Source organism: Dicentrarchus labrax, unplaced genomic scaffold (genome assembly GCF_905237075.1).
Source record: "Dicentrarchus labrax unplaced genomic scaffold, dlabrax2021, whole genome shotgun sequence".
NCBI classification, from domain to species: domain Eukaryota; kingdom Metazoa; phylum Chordata; class Actinopteri; family Moronidae; genus Dicentrarchus; species Dicentrarchus labrax.
The window spans coordinates 27,803,589-27,820,721 of record NW_026136711.1 but is presented as its reverse complement, the minus strand read 5'-3'; the positions used below and the strand labels follow the sequence as shown (position 1 = coordinate 27,820,721).

At 39.6% G+C, this 17,133-nt stretch overlaps 1 protein-coding gene across 7 annotated transcripts in view; it reads right to left on the bottom strand.

Moving 5' to 3' along the window:
* Positions 1-201: 201 nt before the first annotated feature.
* The window catches only part of tead3b (TEA domain family member 3 b), a 30,643-nt gene continuing 13,711 nt past the window's right edge, over positions 202-17,133 (bottom strand). The window contains exons 4-16 of one of the 7 annotated variants that reach the window (XM_051414230.1): positions 10,410-10,474; positions 9,473-9,535; positions 9,275-9,337; positions 6,874-6,885; positions 5,730-5,852; positions 5,551-5,591; positions 5,298-5,354; positions 4,811-4,875; positions 4,588-4,724; positions 3,647-3,820; positions 3,000-3,143; positions 2,750-2,902; positions 202-2,410 (exon numbers count right to left, since the gene is read on the bottom strand). In XM_051414230.1, coding sequence (XP_051270190.1) covers positions 2,297-2,410; positions 2,750-2,902; positions 3,000-3,143; positions 3,647-3,820; positions 4,588-4,724; positions 4,811-4,875; positions 5,298-5,354; positions 5,551-5,591; positions 5,730-5,852; positions 6,874-6,885; positions 9,275-9,337; positions 9,473-9,535; positions 10,410-10,474 — 1,211 coding nt within the window. In that variant the 3' untranslated portion in view covers positions 202-2,296. The remainder of the gene's footprint in view (positions 2,411-2,749; positions 2,903-2,999; positions 3,144-3,646; positions 3,821-4,587; positions 4,725-4,810; positions 4,876-5,297; positions 5,355-5,550; positions 5,592-5,729; positions 5,853-6,873; positions 6,886-9,274; positions 9,338-9,472; positions 9,536-10,409; positions 10,475-17,133) is intronic. The other 6 variants (XM_051414232.1, XM_051414231.1, XM_051414233.1 and 3 more) reach the window with 6 other exon arrangements.

Here is a 17,133-nt window from a genome sequence, read left to right as displayed (position 1 = left end):
ATTTGAACCCTGGGCTGCTGCAGCAAAGACTCAGCCTCGGTACATGGGACACCAGCTCTACCCACTGAGCTAACTTTTATGCAACTTTTTGATTTCATTTGTCACCCATCTGTAGCTAATTTGTGGAGTTCAGCGCTAACACAATATTTGGCTTTCTAGGCCTTTGTAGTAACGGCATGAAAATAACCATCGTGGACAAAACAAATTTACAAACATGTTTAATACGTTTTCTGGGGGAAAAATGGCCCCAAAGGCACCATGCGTCTTTTATTGTTAGATACATTTGTTTGATTACATAGTCCAACCTCTACTTTGAAGTATAAAATTGCAATGCACAATGGTAACAAAGACAACAGTAAACCCCAAAAAAACAACAACAACAAAAAAAAAACTGCCCACACCATTCAGAATATGATACATTAGATATCTCATTATTAATTATCAATATCAGCACAATCACACATTATTTTCAGTGAAGCATATGGCAAACACTGAAAGTCAAAAGACAACAGAATCAAAACAAAACATTAATCTTGATAATGGCAAAAAAAAAAAAAAGTCTGTATAAAAGATAAAATGAGAAACCTGCTAGAGTAGGAGTGTTATTGTATCTAGCTTGTGAAATATGACATTCAAAGCCAGGTGCAATTATTCCACCGTACAATATCTTAAATTTGAACTTTTATAGCACAATTGTCCAGTGAACCACACAGAGTAGACACTTGTCTAGCAGGATCCATGGGATGACAGTTCTCCTGTCTCTAATATGAGTCCTGCAATACTTTTAACATCTCCATCACAATAGAAAATGATCAATACATCTCCAGTACCCCACCCTGCCCTCCCGCTATTTCTTTTCCAACCCCATAAATAACAATCAATGGTCATACTCCACAGCACAGAGACAATAGCTCTCATTCAAGACAATTATTTAGTTTGATTTCAAAATTATTTCATGTGTAATGTCAGTAAAAAATGGTCTTAAATATAAAAACTGAACTTTTATCAACAGATGCAGCTTCTCCACACATTACACGGAGAAGGGTGAAGCAAATGAACCGACTTCACAGCATACAATCTCTTTTTTAAACAAAAGAAACAGTGATTAACTTCTCTCCACTTTAACCATGGTCTCTGTGCTGAGTTACTTGATCACAAATATGAACATAAAGTACCCCCCAAAAAATACTCCTATGTAACACATATTCCTTTAGCATCCGCTGACTCACAGTACAGAAATAATTCATCTTTCAATTAGGCTACATAACTCAAGGCAGAAAATAAGCACTGCTGTTGCTTCACCTCTCCCCTTCTGGATCTTTTAAGTGCAACCAAGCACACGTCTTCAAACAGAGAGAAAGGGATCTCGTAGGGATGGCAAAGCCCCGGCTTTATTTCAGGCTAGCAATGGTACAAAGCATCCCTAGTGTCACAAGTCAGTTATAGATAGATGCTTGTAAGACCTGATTTTTAAATTGTGTAATAAAACATAAAAAAAAAAGCAGAACCTAAATAGTACGTTAACACAATAAACCTTCTCCCTGTACACTTGGACTGTAAAACTTGGGACAATTTTGTTTGTAAAACAACAGGCTACAATGAAGATTAGTTATCCCATCCCATTCCTCTGTGTGCCGGAATACAAAAAGTGCCTCACACAATGTAGATCTGAGAGGTTTCTTTCCAATTTTTTTTGACAAAATACACCTGTCTGACTATTTTCTGTTTGTTTAAAAACAAGAGGTAGTAAAAAAAAAGGCAATCCAAAGTGGCAGGCAATGATATAATCTTTGGAGAAAAGGCACTTGCTTTCCTAACAAACCTACTGCAACAACACCACTTGGCTCTGGTTTTCCCCTTCCGTGGTCATGTTCTCTCTTTACTTTTTCAATCTTATGTACACTTCTCTTATTGAGTGTGTTCCTTTGGATACCATAAGAGTCTTTTCAACCCTAAACACGTTCTCGTTCCCTCAAAAAAACATTTCAAACTCCATCAATTACCTTGGGAAAGTGACCCACTTCATCTAAAGCATGTTTAAACACATGGAAGACAGCTAGTTGTTCGAAAAATCCGTAATTCTTCAAAATTTCTTTGCGTGTCGGCACGTTGAGATTCACTCTTTTTTTCCTTGCAAACAAGACTTTTTTAAAGCATAAAATGTGTCCATGTTAGTTCGGCCTAGGATTGTTTGAATGTTTTTTTTTTGTTGTTTTTTCCTGGATGGTTGAGCTGGTCGAAGAGAGATTGTGTCACGCTTTTTGTCTGGCTTTTCCAAAACCTCCCTGAAGAGCTGTTAGTCTTTAACAAGTCTGTAGACATGATACTGAGCTCCGTGTTCACTTGTGGAAACCTCAAAAACAAACGCTATACAGAGCAAGGTCTCCTGGGTGTCACGGTTCGTCACCACCTGAGGGACAAAGGGAAAATGTCAAGTGAGAAATGTGAAGCAGCACAGTCTATTTAAAAATAGTGCAGTGACAATCAGTTGATCATTTCTTAATTTGTTAAAGAAAACACATTGTGGCTTTAATGGGGGGTTATATGTTGGGCTAGCTGTTTCCGCATTTGCAGTCTTTTTGCTAAGCTAAGTCAGCTGTAGCTTTATAATCAGCCTACACATGTGGGAGCATTATTGATCGTCTCATCTAACTCTCTGCAAGAAATAAAAGAAAAGCCACTATTATATATATTTCCCTAAACGTCAAACTATTCCTTCAACAATCCGATAAAACCGAGTGTTTGTTACCTGTAGGATCGTGAAGTTTTCAAGAACACTGTTCATCATGTATTTTTCAGGCAAGTGTTTGAGTTTGTGGATAAAGTTGATCATGTACTCGCACATAGGAGAGCGGTGGATCCTGTAAACACACTTTCCTCCCTCCAGGCGGGCGTACTCTGTCTGCAACACGGTTGAAAACACCAAGTAGTGAGGCGACGTTAAGAGACTGCGTATCAATCGTTGGAGAAGACCATACAGAATCAATGCACGTTCCTACCTCTACTTTCTCGACAACCTGCTTTCCAAACGAGCAGACTTTGGTTGAAACAGTGATCGTCATGTTCTCAAGGCTGCTGTACTGGCTGCTGACACCGTAGAAAGAACCAGGACCATCCGGCATGCCGCTGCTGTTCAGGTCCGCCTGCACAGGGTATACATTTAATCTGATTAGCGATGATCATCACATACTTTGATGTAACTTAATTTCCTCATAGCACATGAATTGTGAGATTGAAGGTCTTCCAATGGTGTTTTGTTTCTGTGCAACGACATACATCGTGGGACTAGATGTTTTGGGGGAGAACATAATGTGTTCTGCACACATGACAGTCTACTAACATAAAGAGAAATGCAGTGTACACCATGAAGTAATCAATTGTGAAATACTGTCTTATAATATATATCACTAAGATAAGAAAACCACTGCTGTTTCATAAGAAAAAGGAAGTGGTTGCATTAGGTCTACTTTGCTACTGCTTGTGTCACTTTGAAACTGTTGTATGTTAAAAACACAGGACATAAGTAAGATGTCACACTTTTCTATACTGGGATAATGTTAAGTATAAACCAGACAAAGTGAAAGATAAGTGTTTGCACAATAACAACTAATAACCAGTAGAAGATACTATAAGAATACCAACCCACCCAGAATTTGACTAGGAAGAAAGCATTCTGAGGGCCTTTCTCATAAAGCTCTTTGAGCCCGCCCTTCTTCTCAGGGAACTTGTCGTAGATCTGCCGGATGTCCACAGCCTCGAGGAGTGGGTCGCTGTATGAGGGGTTGGTCTGTCCAATGTGGACAAACAGATGTTTGCTGTACTGCAATGGACAGAGATAACAAGAAAGGACGTGGTTAACCTTAAGAACATTAGCTGCAAAATCTAATGTGACATTTTGTTCACTTTTGAGAAAAGGGAAAGAGGAGACTGTTAGGTTGTCTGTAGCCTTCTGACATCGGATCTGTACCAAACACCACTTAAATATTCAGTTGTTCTTAGCCTTTGTTGTACATTAGGTAGCAGATAGTGTTACCACATCAGGACAATCCAGATGGCGTCGGAGATAATGTCCATCACGGAAATTGACACCTACCCTGCCTTTTATAGAAACCCAGATGACAAACAATGCAGCTACTTCATTTGCAGTCGTTTTGTGTAATTCAACTTAAATTACTTTAATAATGTTACTGTATTTTATGTTATTGTATGTTCAGTATGTTCAGCTGTCATATGAAGGAAAAAAAAAACAAAAGTAGATATTGGGTTTGATTAACAGATACTAAAGAGCCAGTGTTTGGTATGTCCGTTCTGGGCTACTGTAGAAACATGGATAAAAACAGCTCATTCTGACTTAATGAAAACACAATGATTCTTATTTTTAGGTAATTATACACTAATAATAACATACCTATGAATATTATATTCCATTTCTGCCAGTAGAACCTAATAAATGTTACAGACTGGACCTTTAACAGTCACTTCAAACTGAAGCTGTAGCCCTGAGGCCCCGGGCCTATGCCCACTAGACCTGTTTAGTAATCCATGCATGTCCGTATGTGGAAAGCCTTGTGGTAATCCTTCACTCACGTTGTCTGGGTCTCTCTGGACCTCCATGAAGGCTGAGTACTCCAGCATCCGCAGCTTAGAGGAGGCAATGGTCCGGTCCTGCCACACTGGAACTGCAGTAGCAGTTGGTGCAGGAGGAGGTGCCAAGGGCTCATAACCTGAAAGGCACGCACACAGAAATGGTTATAAAATGCATTTATTTTTGGTTTACTTTATTAAAAACTTTTTTTTACTTTATACTTACTTGGTATGGATTGTGGTACAGGACCTGATAGGCTTGGGTATGGGGGCTGTGCAAAAGGTTTGATACTGAAAGACAATGAATGGGTCAGTGAGACAATGACTGCTATACAGGGTCAGTAGCAAACGGTTGTTGCACATGGGTCCTCCTATATTTGTATTTCTGACACGTTTTTTTTTATTTTTATAGTGGAAATCTGTTAGTCAAAGTGTAAGCATGTGTTGTTGCACCAGCTAGGCGTAAGTCCACCTGCTTCATTGCTTCTCAAAGATGCAAAATAGCATCAATGAATTATGCTTTTTCTGAGAAAATCTGAGAAAATCTATTTATATATTTAAATTTTTCCTTTTTTTCTCAATCAAATTTGAAGCAGTTAATTTGCCTGGTGGTGGTTTACATCAGTGCAGGAAACATACAGTACAATACAGTGTAGAAGAAGAGTTAGTACTGCTTTGTGCTCACAGTTGGACCTCGGCTAGGGGGAACTTACGCATGGCTGGTGCGGCCAAACCCAGGAGTCCTTCCCTGGTTGAGATCTAGAACCAGCCTGGTGTGCAAAAACGTGATCCGTTAAACATGCCTTACAATACCCACCTGACATTAGACCTAAACCCCTCAGTCACTGACAGAATTCATGTATTTACTCATCTCTAGCACCAATCTCTCTCTCTTCAGACACTAAATACAACCAGATGTCACCCCACAACCAACATCTTGTGGGTTCAATAGCGGGGTTTACTTACTCCTGAGAGGGTCCAGGCTGTCCTGGGATTGCAGACCAGAACTGGAGGGTAAGAAAACAGGGTTAATTTGTGCTATAGTATTAATACATTTTCTTTATATCAAATCTAATGTAATTTTCAGGACTAAGAATGTCAACAAAACGTGTTGTAATTGCACAGAAAATGAGTGGTGGGCTCACTCTTGGTTGGTAGGGGGCTGGAGGCAGTGGTGGAAGATGATTCTTTATCATACTCGGGGAGACGATCTGTGCAGACGACAGCGCTGCCATGTTCTGCAAGGCTTTGTCTTTAGACGCCTGATCCTACAGATTGAAACAGAAGAGTAACGAGGGTCAACCACAAGGTGGCACCATAACCTTAACATTATCTACTGCTGCATTGGTGTGTAGTGTTGTGTATAGACTTCCACACTACGCTGCATTTATTTGTAGCTGTTTGATACATCTAAAATCAATATATTTGAGGGGTGCTTCTAATACTTATAATCAGTTTGACATGAGTTTAGCTTAACAGTCAATACAAACTCCTATTACATGGTGACTCAACTTTTCTAATTATTCTCAAAACTTAATAAAGAGAACAATATTTGAAAAGAGCAGCTTTACAGGCTGAAGCAAAGAGAAGAACAGAGAAGATGAAGCAGTACTGCGTTGCTCCAGCGTTGATATTTAAGCTTGTAAACTGAATGTCAGTGTGTTATCGGGATCACCACAGGAAGAAGAGAGTAAAGAGAGTGCATTGGTTTGGAATGAAGATTTGCATTCATGTTGCTTTAAACAGCGTACATCAACAAATTCAAGTTTGACTATGCAAATGAAAGTGGCACTAAGTGGTACTGTAAGTGAAATGGGGAACAAAAGATACACAAAGCCAACCAATCCATGTCCATGGTGCATTATACATATTTAATGACTTACAAACACATTAAAGCTTTCATTTTAATATACCAAACTAAATTTAAAATGCATCATCTTGCTCTTTTTTCATGTTTGCAAAAGAATGCACTTAAGCTAGTTAAGCTCTCACTTTGCAATTAAAAGAAAGATGCCTCAGAAGCGAGAACCCAAATCAAAGAGTGACACTTTATGCAAAGCAAGCAAGACTTTGGCTTTTGGCAGAGGCTGAGGGGATTACTCTACATCAGGCAGGATGCGCAGCACTACTGTGTTTAAAGCGTGGCTCTTTTCTAAGCATTGCTTCAGTACAGGAGAGCAATGGGATGGGATGCCATGCCAGCAGAGGGCCATAGCAAGGGGACAGTGCAATGGTGCTGCCAAACAGAGGGGAGGGGGGAAGCATATTGCACAATTCAGATTCACTTACCAAATTCATCGCCTGAATCAAAAAAGAAAGAAACCATTAGTACTGTGCAGTTCTAAATGATGTGTTAAGATTAATTAATTATTAATTAATTAAGAGTTTTGGTTGACATAATATTTGACTAAGTGTATTTCAGTCTTCTGTTTTTATATGTTGACATGGTGTGCAATAACTCAAAATGCCATTTTTATCCAAACACACTGTGACAGTTTGTTCTGGTTTAGTGGTTACAAGGCTCAGTTGTGACTATAATCTTAGAAGAAGCTATTGGGTATAGCAAGTCTGCCAAAACGCTGACAGTACATTGTAATGTAAATTCTTTTTTTTTATTTTATTTATCAATCATGTATGAAGACTATAAAGCAAAGTGTAAGGTTTTTTTAATGATATTCTTTCAGTAAGTCCTAATACATTTTTTTAAAAACACATCGCTTTATAACACTGAACATTTCTAGAAGACCAACAGAGGAGAAACATTGAGCAAAAGTTAAATCCTTGGAAGTTTTTGCACAAAAAGCCTTCAGTGTATTACATCAAATCTACAGCTGGTACTAGAGTGTGTAGCCATTTTAGCAATCGCACTTTTACATCATGTTTGTTCAGCTGATGCTACAATTCCCCTTTATTCCCTCAAGGAAGGAGTTGCTCTTTGTCAGCCATCTGAACTCAAAAGAGTGGCTTGCAAACTAGTTACTTTTGAGGGTGTTTTTCTTTGACAAATAAACTACTCTGGCTTAACAGCATAAAGGCTTCATTGATTAAACCCTTGGACAAGACATTGTCAAGCTACAGAAAATAAAAAGCTACAGAAAATAAGTTAAAAGGAAGAACAGCATTGAAAGGTGCTGCACAATGCCACAAAACATAAAAAATCCAAATGCCTTGACTACATTACATTTTTAACTAACTGTTAAAATTAAACTTGTGAATGGGTTTAAGCAGTACACATAAGCAGTGATTATACTTTTTCATTTACATTTTGCAATAAATATGTGTCAACTCAAAATACAGATGTATGTAAGTATGTGCATAAAAGTAATCACAGAGAGAAAACAGAAGACAACATGACTGATCCCTTGAAACAGAGAGGATGAAAGTCACCACACAGTATATTGCAAGCCTGATTTTCATTCATTATACTGCTCACTGTTGGTCCATTTTTAGAGCATGCTTTCCACAAAATGTGGAAGACGCAGAAAATTACGTTAATTCTAAGATCGGCAAGCCTTTTGGAAACACAATTTTTAATGCCACAATATGAAAGTGGAAAAGACTGGGGCAGATAATGTGGCAGCCTTGCTCTGTCCTTCACTGGTGAGGACTTCTAACTTCTGGACAGACAACAGGGAAGGGAGGAAAGTTATAGCTTACTATGAACAGTAAAAACATAAAAACAAGTTGATTCTCACTACGTTCTCATGGTAAAAAACTTATGAGATGTAAGGATGTAAGGAGGTTGCTGTATCTATTTCCCTACAGGTTATCACAACAGCCACTGCTGGGTGAACTGAACTACATGTGACATCCCTGGAAAAAAAAGACTTTTACAGTCTTTTACAGTGCTTTTACAGTTAAATTTAATATGAAACAATATGTGCCACTTGTGGATGTTGGTGTCCACTGGAGGATTAGTCTGCATACAGGGGTTAATTTAAATTGAAGTTAGCACTACAGAATGCCACAATGTATTCAGTATTTACAAGTGTCTATGTTATGTATATGCACATATGCAACAACAATATAAAGCATGAAGAGAGACCAGATGGATAGAAAGAACTACAAGATAAGTCAAAAGGAGTCAAATGATGACAACAGTCAAAGATGAATGTTTTTTGACTGTAAAGATTTACAAAACACACCACAAACAGACACATTATAGGAACTAAAAGTATCAAAGAAGGAAGAGTTTCAGGGAAAGAAAAAGTCTCAGAGAAGTACAGTTTGCTGCAGAAGCACGGCTGGCACTGACGACTGATACAGAGATGGAGCAACAAGCAGCTAAATGACCATTCACTGGGCTCATCAGGACAACTTGTGTAGCATTCCTTTAAAGAAGAAGCTTTAGAATCAGCTACTATGTTTTCACTACTGAGTGATGAGATTAGCGGTACAGTTCATGCAGCTTTGACCTCCAGAAGTTAAAAAGCTTTGTTTGTGCACTGCATGCATGCTACAGAAGCAGGACTGTGGTTCTCTTGGGTATATCAGAGAATAACTCCTTCAGAATATTTATCATCTGATTTATCGTTAAACAATGTATTTTACTTGCCAAGCTTGCATCCACTGATCTAACAGGAACTGGCCTTGCACCAAAGCAAGGGCTAATAATAATGTGCACAAATTAGTAGGTTATTGCAAAGCCAAGCCTTTACCAGCCCCGCCGAGCCCGCGGTGAAGCGCATACCTTTAGCTTTGACTGGATCTCGCGAGATTTTCTCCGGGCGAGAACCTGCAAGTGGCTAGAAACCTGCACAGAAGAATAGCCAAGAGGAGGAAAAGGAGACAGGGAGAGAAAAGACAAGGGAAGAAAGAGAGAAGCCGTAACCAAAGAGGAAAAAGTCGCCCAGTCAGTGTTGCCGGGAGGCAGGTTTGCGGGACCTACCTTTATACCGGCCTGGTATTCACGAACTTTCTTCCGTGCTAACACCTGTATGTGACTAGACACCTAAAAGGGTGTGAAACAGTTTTTGAGCATAAAAAAACAACATGCTCTCAGATGCATGCACACACACAGACACACACACACACAAACACACACACACACACACACACACACACACACACACACACACACACACACACACACACACACACACACACCCATATGCAAGTACAGACACATACTTGCAGACTTGATAACAAATACAGTGAGAGTTCTAAATAGTTCATGCAAACAATAAAAGTTGATTTAAAAGATAACACTGGTGATATTTTATATTTTACTTATTACCAACAAATCTCATGACCAAAACCATCAAAAGTTTCCCCATTGACCACCATTGTTGTCCAAAAATTTAAAATACATCAATGAGCCAAACTGTTGCACTGGGTTACATCACATTGCGTCTTTATGATGACTATAAACATTATTTTACTACAAATATGTATAAAATAGTCCCCAACAAATGCACTATTTACTCCTGTTTGAAAGGTGTTAAAACTACAGTGCCCAGCTGTTTCAGTTTTTTCCTTTTTAACAAATTAAACCCACTATGACCTACTCAAAGATTTACATTTAGTAGGAAAAAAATGGGATGGGTGGCTGAGAGCCACAGACAAGGCAGGTAAGTCGAAAGCTATTGAAATTCGGGCAACCACATCGTTGGTTTTGGTCTTTTCATGGGATTTGTTGACAATAAGAAATATAAATAATAAACTCAATTTACATAAATCCTTTAATGAAATAGTTACATATATAATTACAGAATGAACAGTGTTAACCCTTCTGTTGATATTTTTTTTATGTCTTGTAATGTCAGTAACTAAAACCATGCGTGATTATTCTAATCCAATCACCAAAGGCATTCAAACTTATTTACCTGTTTTCTTGTGCGGGTTTTGCCTGTCCTCAGCTTGATGTACCTTGCTATCAATTCATTGCGACCTGTAACAAAAAACAGAAAGCAAGGTCACAAACAAAAACAAGATGTAATATTTGTACATTGCTGACTTGATACCCTAAATTGGACAGAAGGTGGCACTCTTGTCATATCTTGAATGCACGTCTCATGTCAAAAGAACAACAGTGTGACCTTTCCCAGAGCTCCTCAGACCCCGGGCAAACACGCATTTGTTACAGGTCACAGTGCACAATAACACCTCTGTTTCCTATAGGAGATCTATTTTAAACATGTAATTTCTTATTTGAAATAAGCCAGATAAAGGTTGATTGCTTGTTTCACACCTCCTTATTGTCTGCTCACGTGGCCCTGTAGCCTAATTACAGATTGCTTAGAAAACAGAACAGTGCTTTTCATGACATAACATCTACTCTCGACATTCTGCACAAACAGGTTGTGCAGAGAATAGGCTTCTATTCTGGGCTTTTGTGGTCCTCTTTACATTCAGTGCCATACATGAGATTTAAAAACCGCTGCCTTTTTAGCAAAGTGCAGCTGGGATCAGGCAAAAAAATCATCTTCGGTGTATACAGAGTGCAAAAAGGATTATTTTGTTGTCTCAAGGGAAAATCAGTCCATCAGTCTTTTTCACTTCTTTTCTTTGCCAAGTCACGTTTACTGGGTTTCTGTGGCTGAAAAATTGGGCCAAAGGGAGAGGTTGAACCGCTGTATCATTATGAATAATGACCTAAACTCTTCTAAACTTGCTGACAGAAATTTACACCAACAAAAACTGGTCAAGATGTGCCACAATAGACTGTGTGTCTAAGAAGTCTACGGTTTAACAACCTTTAGAGTATCCAGACACATAATGACAGGAGAAACAAGTCCTGTTTTTTCACACACACTCTTTAGCACTTGGCCTCCAGAAGGCCCTGGTTAGAGCAATTACCATAAAAGTACTGCAGGCCATCTCCAGAAGGCTTGCAGCACTCACCATACTCTCCAACCAGTCAGCCCGGCGGTCGGCCAGCAGAGCAGAGCTGAACTGTCTGCCGATACTGAGCTAGCCCGCCCCCCTCTGCCCCGGGCCAAGGATGGACACGCCCGCTCCAGCGCCTCCGCATTCCTAGCATTCCTCCAAGCCTGTCACATCTGTGCTAGCCAGTCTGATTGGCCTGGGCCTGCGAACACAGCCAGAGCTCAGGCGGACACACATGCTCGTACGCACTTCCAGCTCTGGGAGAAGTAGGGGTTAGAGTCAGGGTGAGGGCCATTAGGTCGGGGTGGGGGGTTGTCGGTTAGAGGGGCAAAAGGGGCAGCTGATGCTGTAACTCTTGGAGGAAACACAAAGCCATAACTGTCTCTGCCAACAACTGCCACCTGGCAGCAAAGCAGCCCCTTTTCCCAAAACAACACCACTGTGTGACCCTGCACTCAACAGACAGCAGCACCTGCTGCCGACCATCCCAGCAGAGGATGGCAGAGAAAGAACAATGCCAGTTCGACCCCCACGCAACTGTCACTCTCAATCTCTTCAGCTGAGGAGCAGAGGGGGGAAAACATTACATCGTCCCAACTGCAGAGTTCTGCTATAAATTTCACAGATATCTCATTGCAAAGTGCTGTACTCTGAGATACAATATGAACAAGAAGGTAGAGGTCTGGATAAAGGCAAGAACTTCTTTGAGAATGGTGAGGTGGACTCAGTATTGTAGAGCGCTGGTCAGACTGTAAATACAACAGACTATCAGACTTTCAGGATTCTCCAAAGCTAATTCTCTTATTCACAAAGTTATGGGAATTATTTTAAAAATAGCAAACCGTACACATTTTTTGTAACATGCTTTATAACAGTGTTGAGCACAGTAATTGTTGGTATTGCGTGAGAAATCAAAAATGTGTTTTGATCATCCATCTGTTAAACAGTGGAGTTGTGTGGTTGTGAGCTGGGATGATATCTCCAGTTTTTCCACAACATCTGGTTAGTTTTGTGATATTTGAAATGACCACTTTTGTTCCATGTGCTATACAGTCGGATGCAAAGAGACCACTTTGATGCGGGTCAGGCAAATAACTCCAATTTCAAATAAATCTTTATAAAGTTGAATGTTAAAAATGGGACCATAAGACACATTCTCAGGCACTACTTATTCTGCACTATGGAAAAAGATCCAGTTTGTCTTTTGATACCACTGAAACACATTGAACACATATTGTTTTTATCAAAGGCTACATCCCTAAACGATAAATAGCACTACTTCAGCACAAAAGAGAAGAGTTGTTCACAGGGAGATAGCAAATGATTCTAGAAACACTGAGGTAATCAGTCCCAAATCCCTCATCTTCCACTTCACACCCTTGCATCAAATTTTGAAAACCATAGCAGACAACACATTTTGAGGGGTAACATAATGAGACATGTGTTCAACCTCAGACCTCAGGCATGAGAAACTCTGCTGAACAGAGCTTTTTTTTAACAGGCTCTCGATCACTCAAATCGTTAGGGTGAGTTGATACCTATTAAAAAAAAACCTGTCGCTGGATATCATTCACTTAAATTAAATGCCAACCTGACCTAGAATATAAAAATCAAAAAAATTCGACCTAGTTTTCTTAGAGCAGTGACCCTGTAGGACTGGTTATATTAACTGAGCATTTTTTTAGACACATTTCTCTCTCAAACCCCGACAGAGAAAATACAGAGGACGTGATCTCTGTGTTGTCAATAGTAGCGGCAGCCGTGGCAGCCGAGATCTGCTCAGACTTGACATGGTGGGGGTCAGAGAGACGGGTGAAAAGGCTGCAGGGGAACATGACAGGTGCACACAAACACACACACACAGCCGTCCAATTGCATGCATAGCTTCACTTTTCCTCTGACTCTAATTTCCCCACACTCGCTGTCTTTCCATCTCGCTACCCTCTTTTTGAGCTGCTTATGATTCCCTTGTTGATTGCTCAACACCCACTCACATCGCTGCAGGCTGCCATTCTTAACCTCTTCACTGACAGGACACGCCTATCTTTCTCTTTTACTACATGACCGCTGGAATTTTCCACTTCCACGCTAAGATAGTGAGTAAAAAGGTAATCTCTTTTGACTCTCCATACACCCCCCCACCCCTCCATCTCCATCTCTCTCCTTCTCTCCTGCCCTTTTCTCCACCCATATTCTCTCCCCTCCTCCCTTCTCATAACATTGAGGTAATCCTAAATTGCTAACATACTGCTCAGCCATGACTGAAAACATTCCTAACATCTCAGTGAGGGGGCTGACAGGGAAGGCCTGCTCAGTCATCATTACAGAGTGCTCAGCCCCCTCTCTTATATCTTTACACACATCTTTTCTCACATCTTCACACATGCACTGAGCCTGCCACTAATTTCTAATGTGGCCTTCAAAGGTCGAAACAGACATAAGCCTCCCTCTAGCACTGAAGTATTTCTCTTTTTTTGTACCCAGAGTGCTTTGCAGTAGTGACAGCTGCAGGGAGAGAGAGAGGGAGGGGAGAGAGAGAGAGAGAGAGAGAGAGAGAGAGAGAGAGAGAGAGAGAGAGAGAGAGAGAGAGAGAAAGAGAAAGAGAGGTGTGTGCTTGGGGTTTGACATACCTGTCTAGGCCAGAAAACGCAGGGGAACAACATGTCAGTACAGCCCCAAAGCAAAACAAGACAGGCAACATTTTTTTGACACACACGTCTTCTGAAGATACTTCCTCTGAACTTGGGTGTAAAATGTGCCAACTATTTAATTATACCGAGAACAATTGTCTCTGAGCTTGGCTTTTAGTTTGTTGAACTTAAAAAGACACAGCAGATAAACCTACCAGTGAATTTGGCATGGATAGTGTGTGTTCATTGCTTTCTATATGAGCAATCAAAGGTCACAGTTTGGGAAGTAGGCAAATTTGTTTTCTTGCCGAGAGTTAGAGGAGAAGATTGATAGCACTCTCATATGTGTCTCTTAAATATAAATCTACAGCCAGCAGCTGGTTAGCTTAGCTTAGCATCAAGACTGTAAACAGCTCGTCTGCCTTAATCCAAAGCCTACAGGCAGGCCTAAAGCTCAATAATTAACGCATTATATCTTGTTAGTTTAATCTGTACATAAACCGAAGCGTAAAAAAGTAATTTTGTGGTTGAATGGGATTTTGTGCTGGACTATTTCTTGGCTCGGAGAAGTGACTTCTTGATCCAAACTTGTTTTTATACTTTCTGTACGGAGTAAACAAACAAGATATAACCTGTTAATAAGTGTATTTAGTAACCTTCGGACAGGAGCCCGGCAAGATGTTTTCCTGTGCTGATACCTGATGATACCTTAATAACATTTATTGTTGGAATGATCATTTTTGCATTACAAATTAAATTTTCACTGAAAAACATCAAATGCATATTGCAAATGGCCATATTGTGATTTCAATAATATTTAGATTACTTTTGCAGCCCCAGATACAAGTAAGATGCAGTTAGATATATTCTATTATAATTGTGAATACATCACAAACTAGAATTCAGGTTCTTTAAAGGTCCAGTGTGTAGCATTTAATGGCATCGGGCAGTGTAATTGCAGATCGCAACTTTATTTTATTCATTAACTTTATTTATATTCAGGCGATTATACACAAATGAAAACATTCTTATGAATATTATATTCCATTTCTGCCAACAGATCCGTTACACACTGGACCTTTAAGTCTTATTCATGTTCTCAAACTACTGAAGTGATTATTAACATGTGTGACTTAAAACTGAGTATTATGCTCCTTTGAACTCTTTGTCACCCTTGAGCTACGTAAATGACTGGCAATGCTGCTGGGAAGTCTAGACAGGGTTGTAGAGCAAAGAATACACATGTATAAAGAAGTCATCTTGCTAAGGCAATGGAAATTTGCAAAGGTTTCCCACCAAATGAAAAAAAAAAACCTGGCAGAAAAAGTGGAATTCCCAATGGGAGGGATGACTTGCCTGCTTTTGGAGGCCACTAGGAGTCTGAGACTGCAAGGTAGACAGTATTACATAGTGCAATCGTTAACATTCCCCTAAACTCACGTCAGGGCAGCTTTTAGATGTCTGAGGTAATCACCTTGTGAGAAGGCTTCTTCTGGGGCATGCCTTGGCTCTGCCAGCAGAGCCTCAGATGACTTATTGTAAATGGAGAGGGTGTTTAGTGCTCTAGAAAAAAACAGGCCTCTAAAAGGGGTCCTGACAGTTTGTTGCTAAGGGGGCAGGTTTGTGCACGGCCTGCCTCTTTGTTGACGTTCTCATGACAAATGTATGGAGCCTTGAACACAACACTGCCCCGCTAAACAGGACTGAAGAGTTATTTAGGTAAATTTAGAGATGCCTGCAGTGATTTGTGCTTAAGGTCGATCCACAAATTAAAAGCGTGTTGTAAACTAGTTGTGTCATTCTGGAAAAATATACAATAAGTTTACTAATACTTGTTTTTAAGCATATGTCCCTCAAGTCTGCTTAAAATGGAAATCTGATTGATTTACTTAAATGTAATTAAAAATGAGTCAGAAATGCTTATTGTAAACAGACTGAACATAGTAGTCAACAGTTTAGTCATCATATAGTTTTGTAGTTCTGGGGTTACAATTAATTTTATTTAAAATTTAAAATTTCATTATGGATGAATCTGTGAATTTATTGTACAACAATTAATTGTTTAGTCTACAAAATGTAAGAAAACCGTGAAAAATGCCTGTCCTGAGGATCCGAGAGCCCAAGGCAATGTCTGACAATGTCTTGTTTTGTCTAACTTTGAGAAGGTGGAATCAGCAAATGTTTGGCATTTTTGCTTGATAAATGACTCAATTAATTAACTGATCAGAAAAAAAAAATGTTGTTGATTTAATTTTCTGTTGACTAATCGATGAATCCCAAACTTGTTTCCTCACTACTATGCTCCTTCAGTGAGGATCAGAGTAACAACAGAAGCTGCAACAGTGGGTGAGTTATCTCAGGTATGTGCTTCTCCTTGAATATCGAAATCTGCCTGACAAATTCCATCTTGGGTGAATCACGCCACAAGAATCCCATCTGACGTCAAGCAAAGAAAAGCCACCCTAAAAAACAGAGCTTTAAAAACAAACACTAATGCTTAAAAAATACACAGCCTGTCTCTGACTTTGGTGGTAATGATTGATGGTTTTTATGGTTGCTCTGAAGCCAGAATCAATTTCAAGTTTTTGAGACATGATGGACAATAATTAAAGGGCAGGGAAGTCTCGCAAAGCATGGCTTGAGGGAGTTGAGTTACGATGGTGAAAATAACATAATTTCACATAACCAAAGAGAAGTTTGTTGAGGACAGAGGGGAAGAAGGCAGCACAAAACCTGTCAATCAAAATTTACTGCTATTCAGCAAAATTTCCAACTTCAAATGCTAAATCTAATTAGGAGAGCATGCACTGTCTCAACAACAAGAATGGGAAAGTGGGATCAAAATAATGAAAGGCAAATGCGTTCAATTTCCTACACCTGGATGTCAGTGATTCTACCTAAGAACTTGCCAACATATCCATCTGGAGTTTTTCAGGACATTAAGGGCTCAACACCTGCAATTTAATGAACACACTGCAGGAAACAGCATAACTATTCTGAAACCATATGGATGTTTAAAATCTCCAACATGCCAATGTGATGTTTTTGTTCCTGAGTCTCGATTCACGCTGGGCTAATTATTGCTAATTTA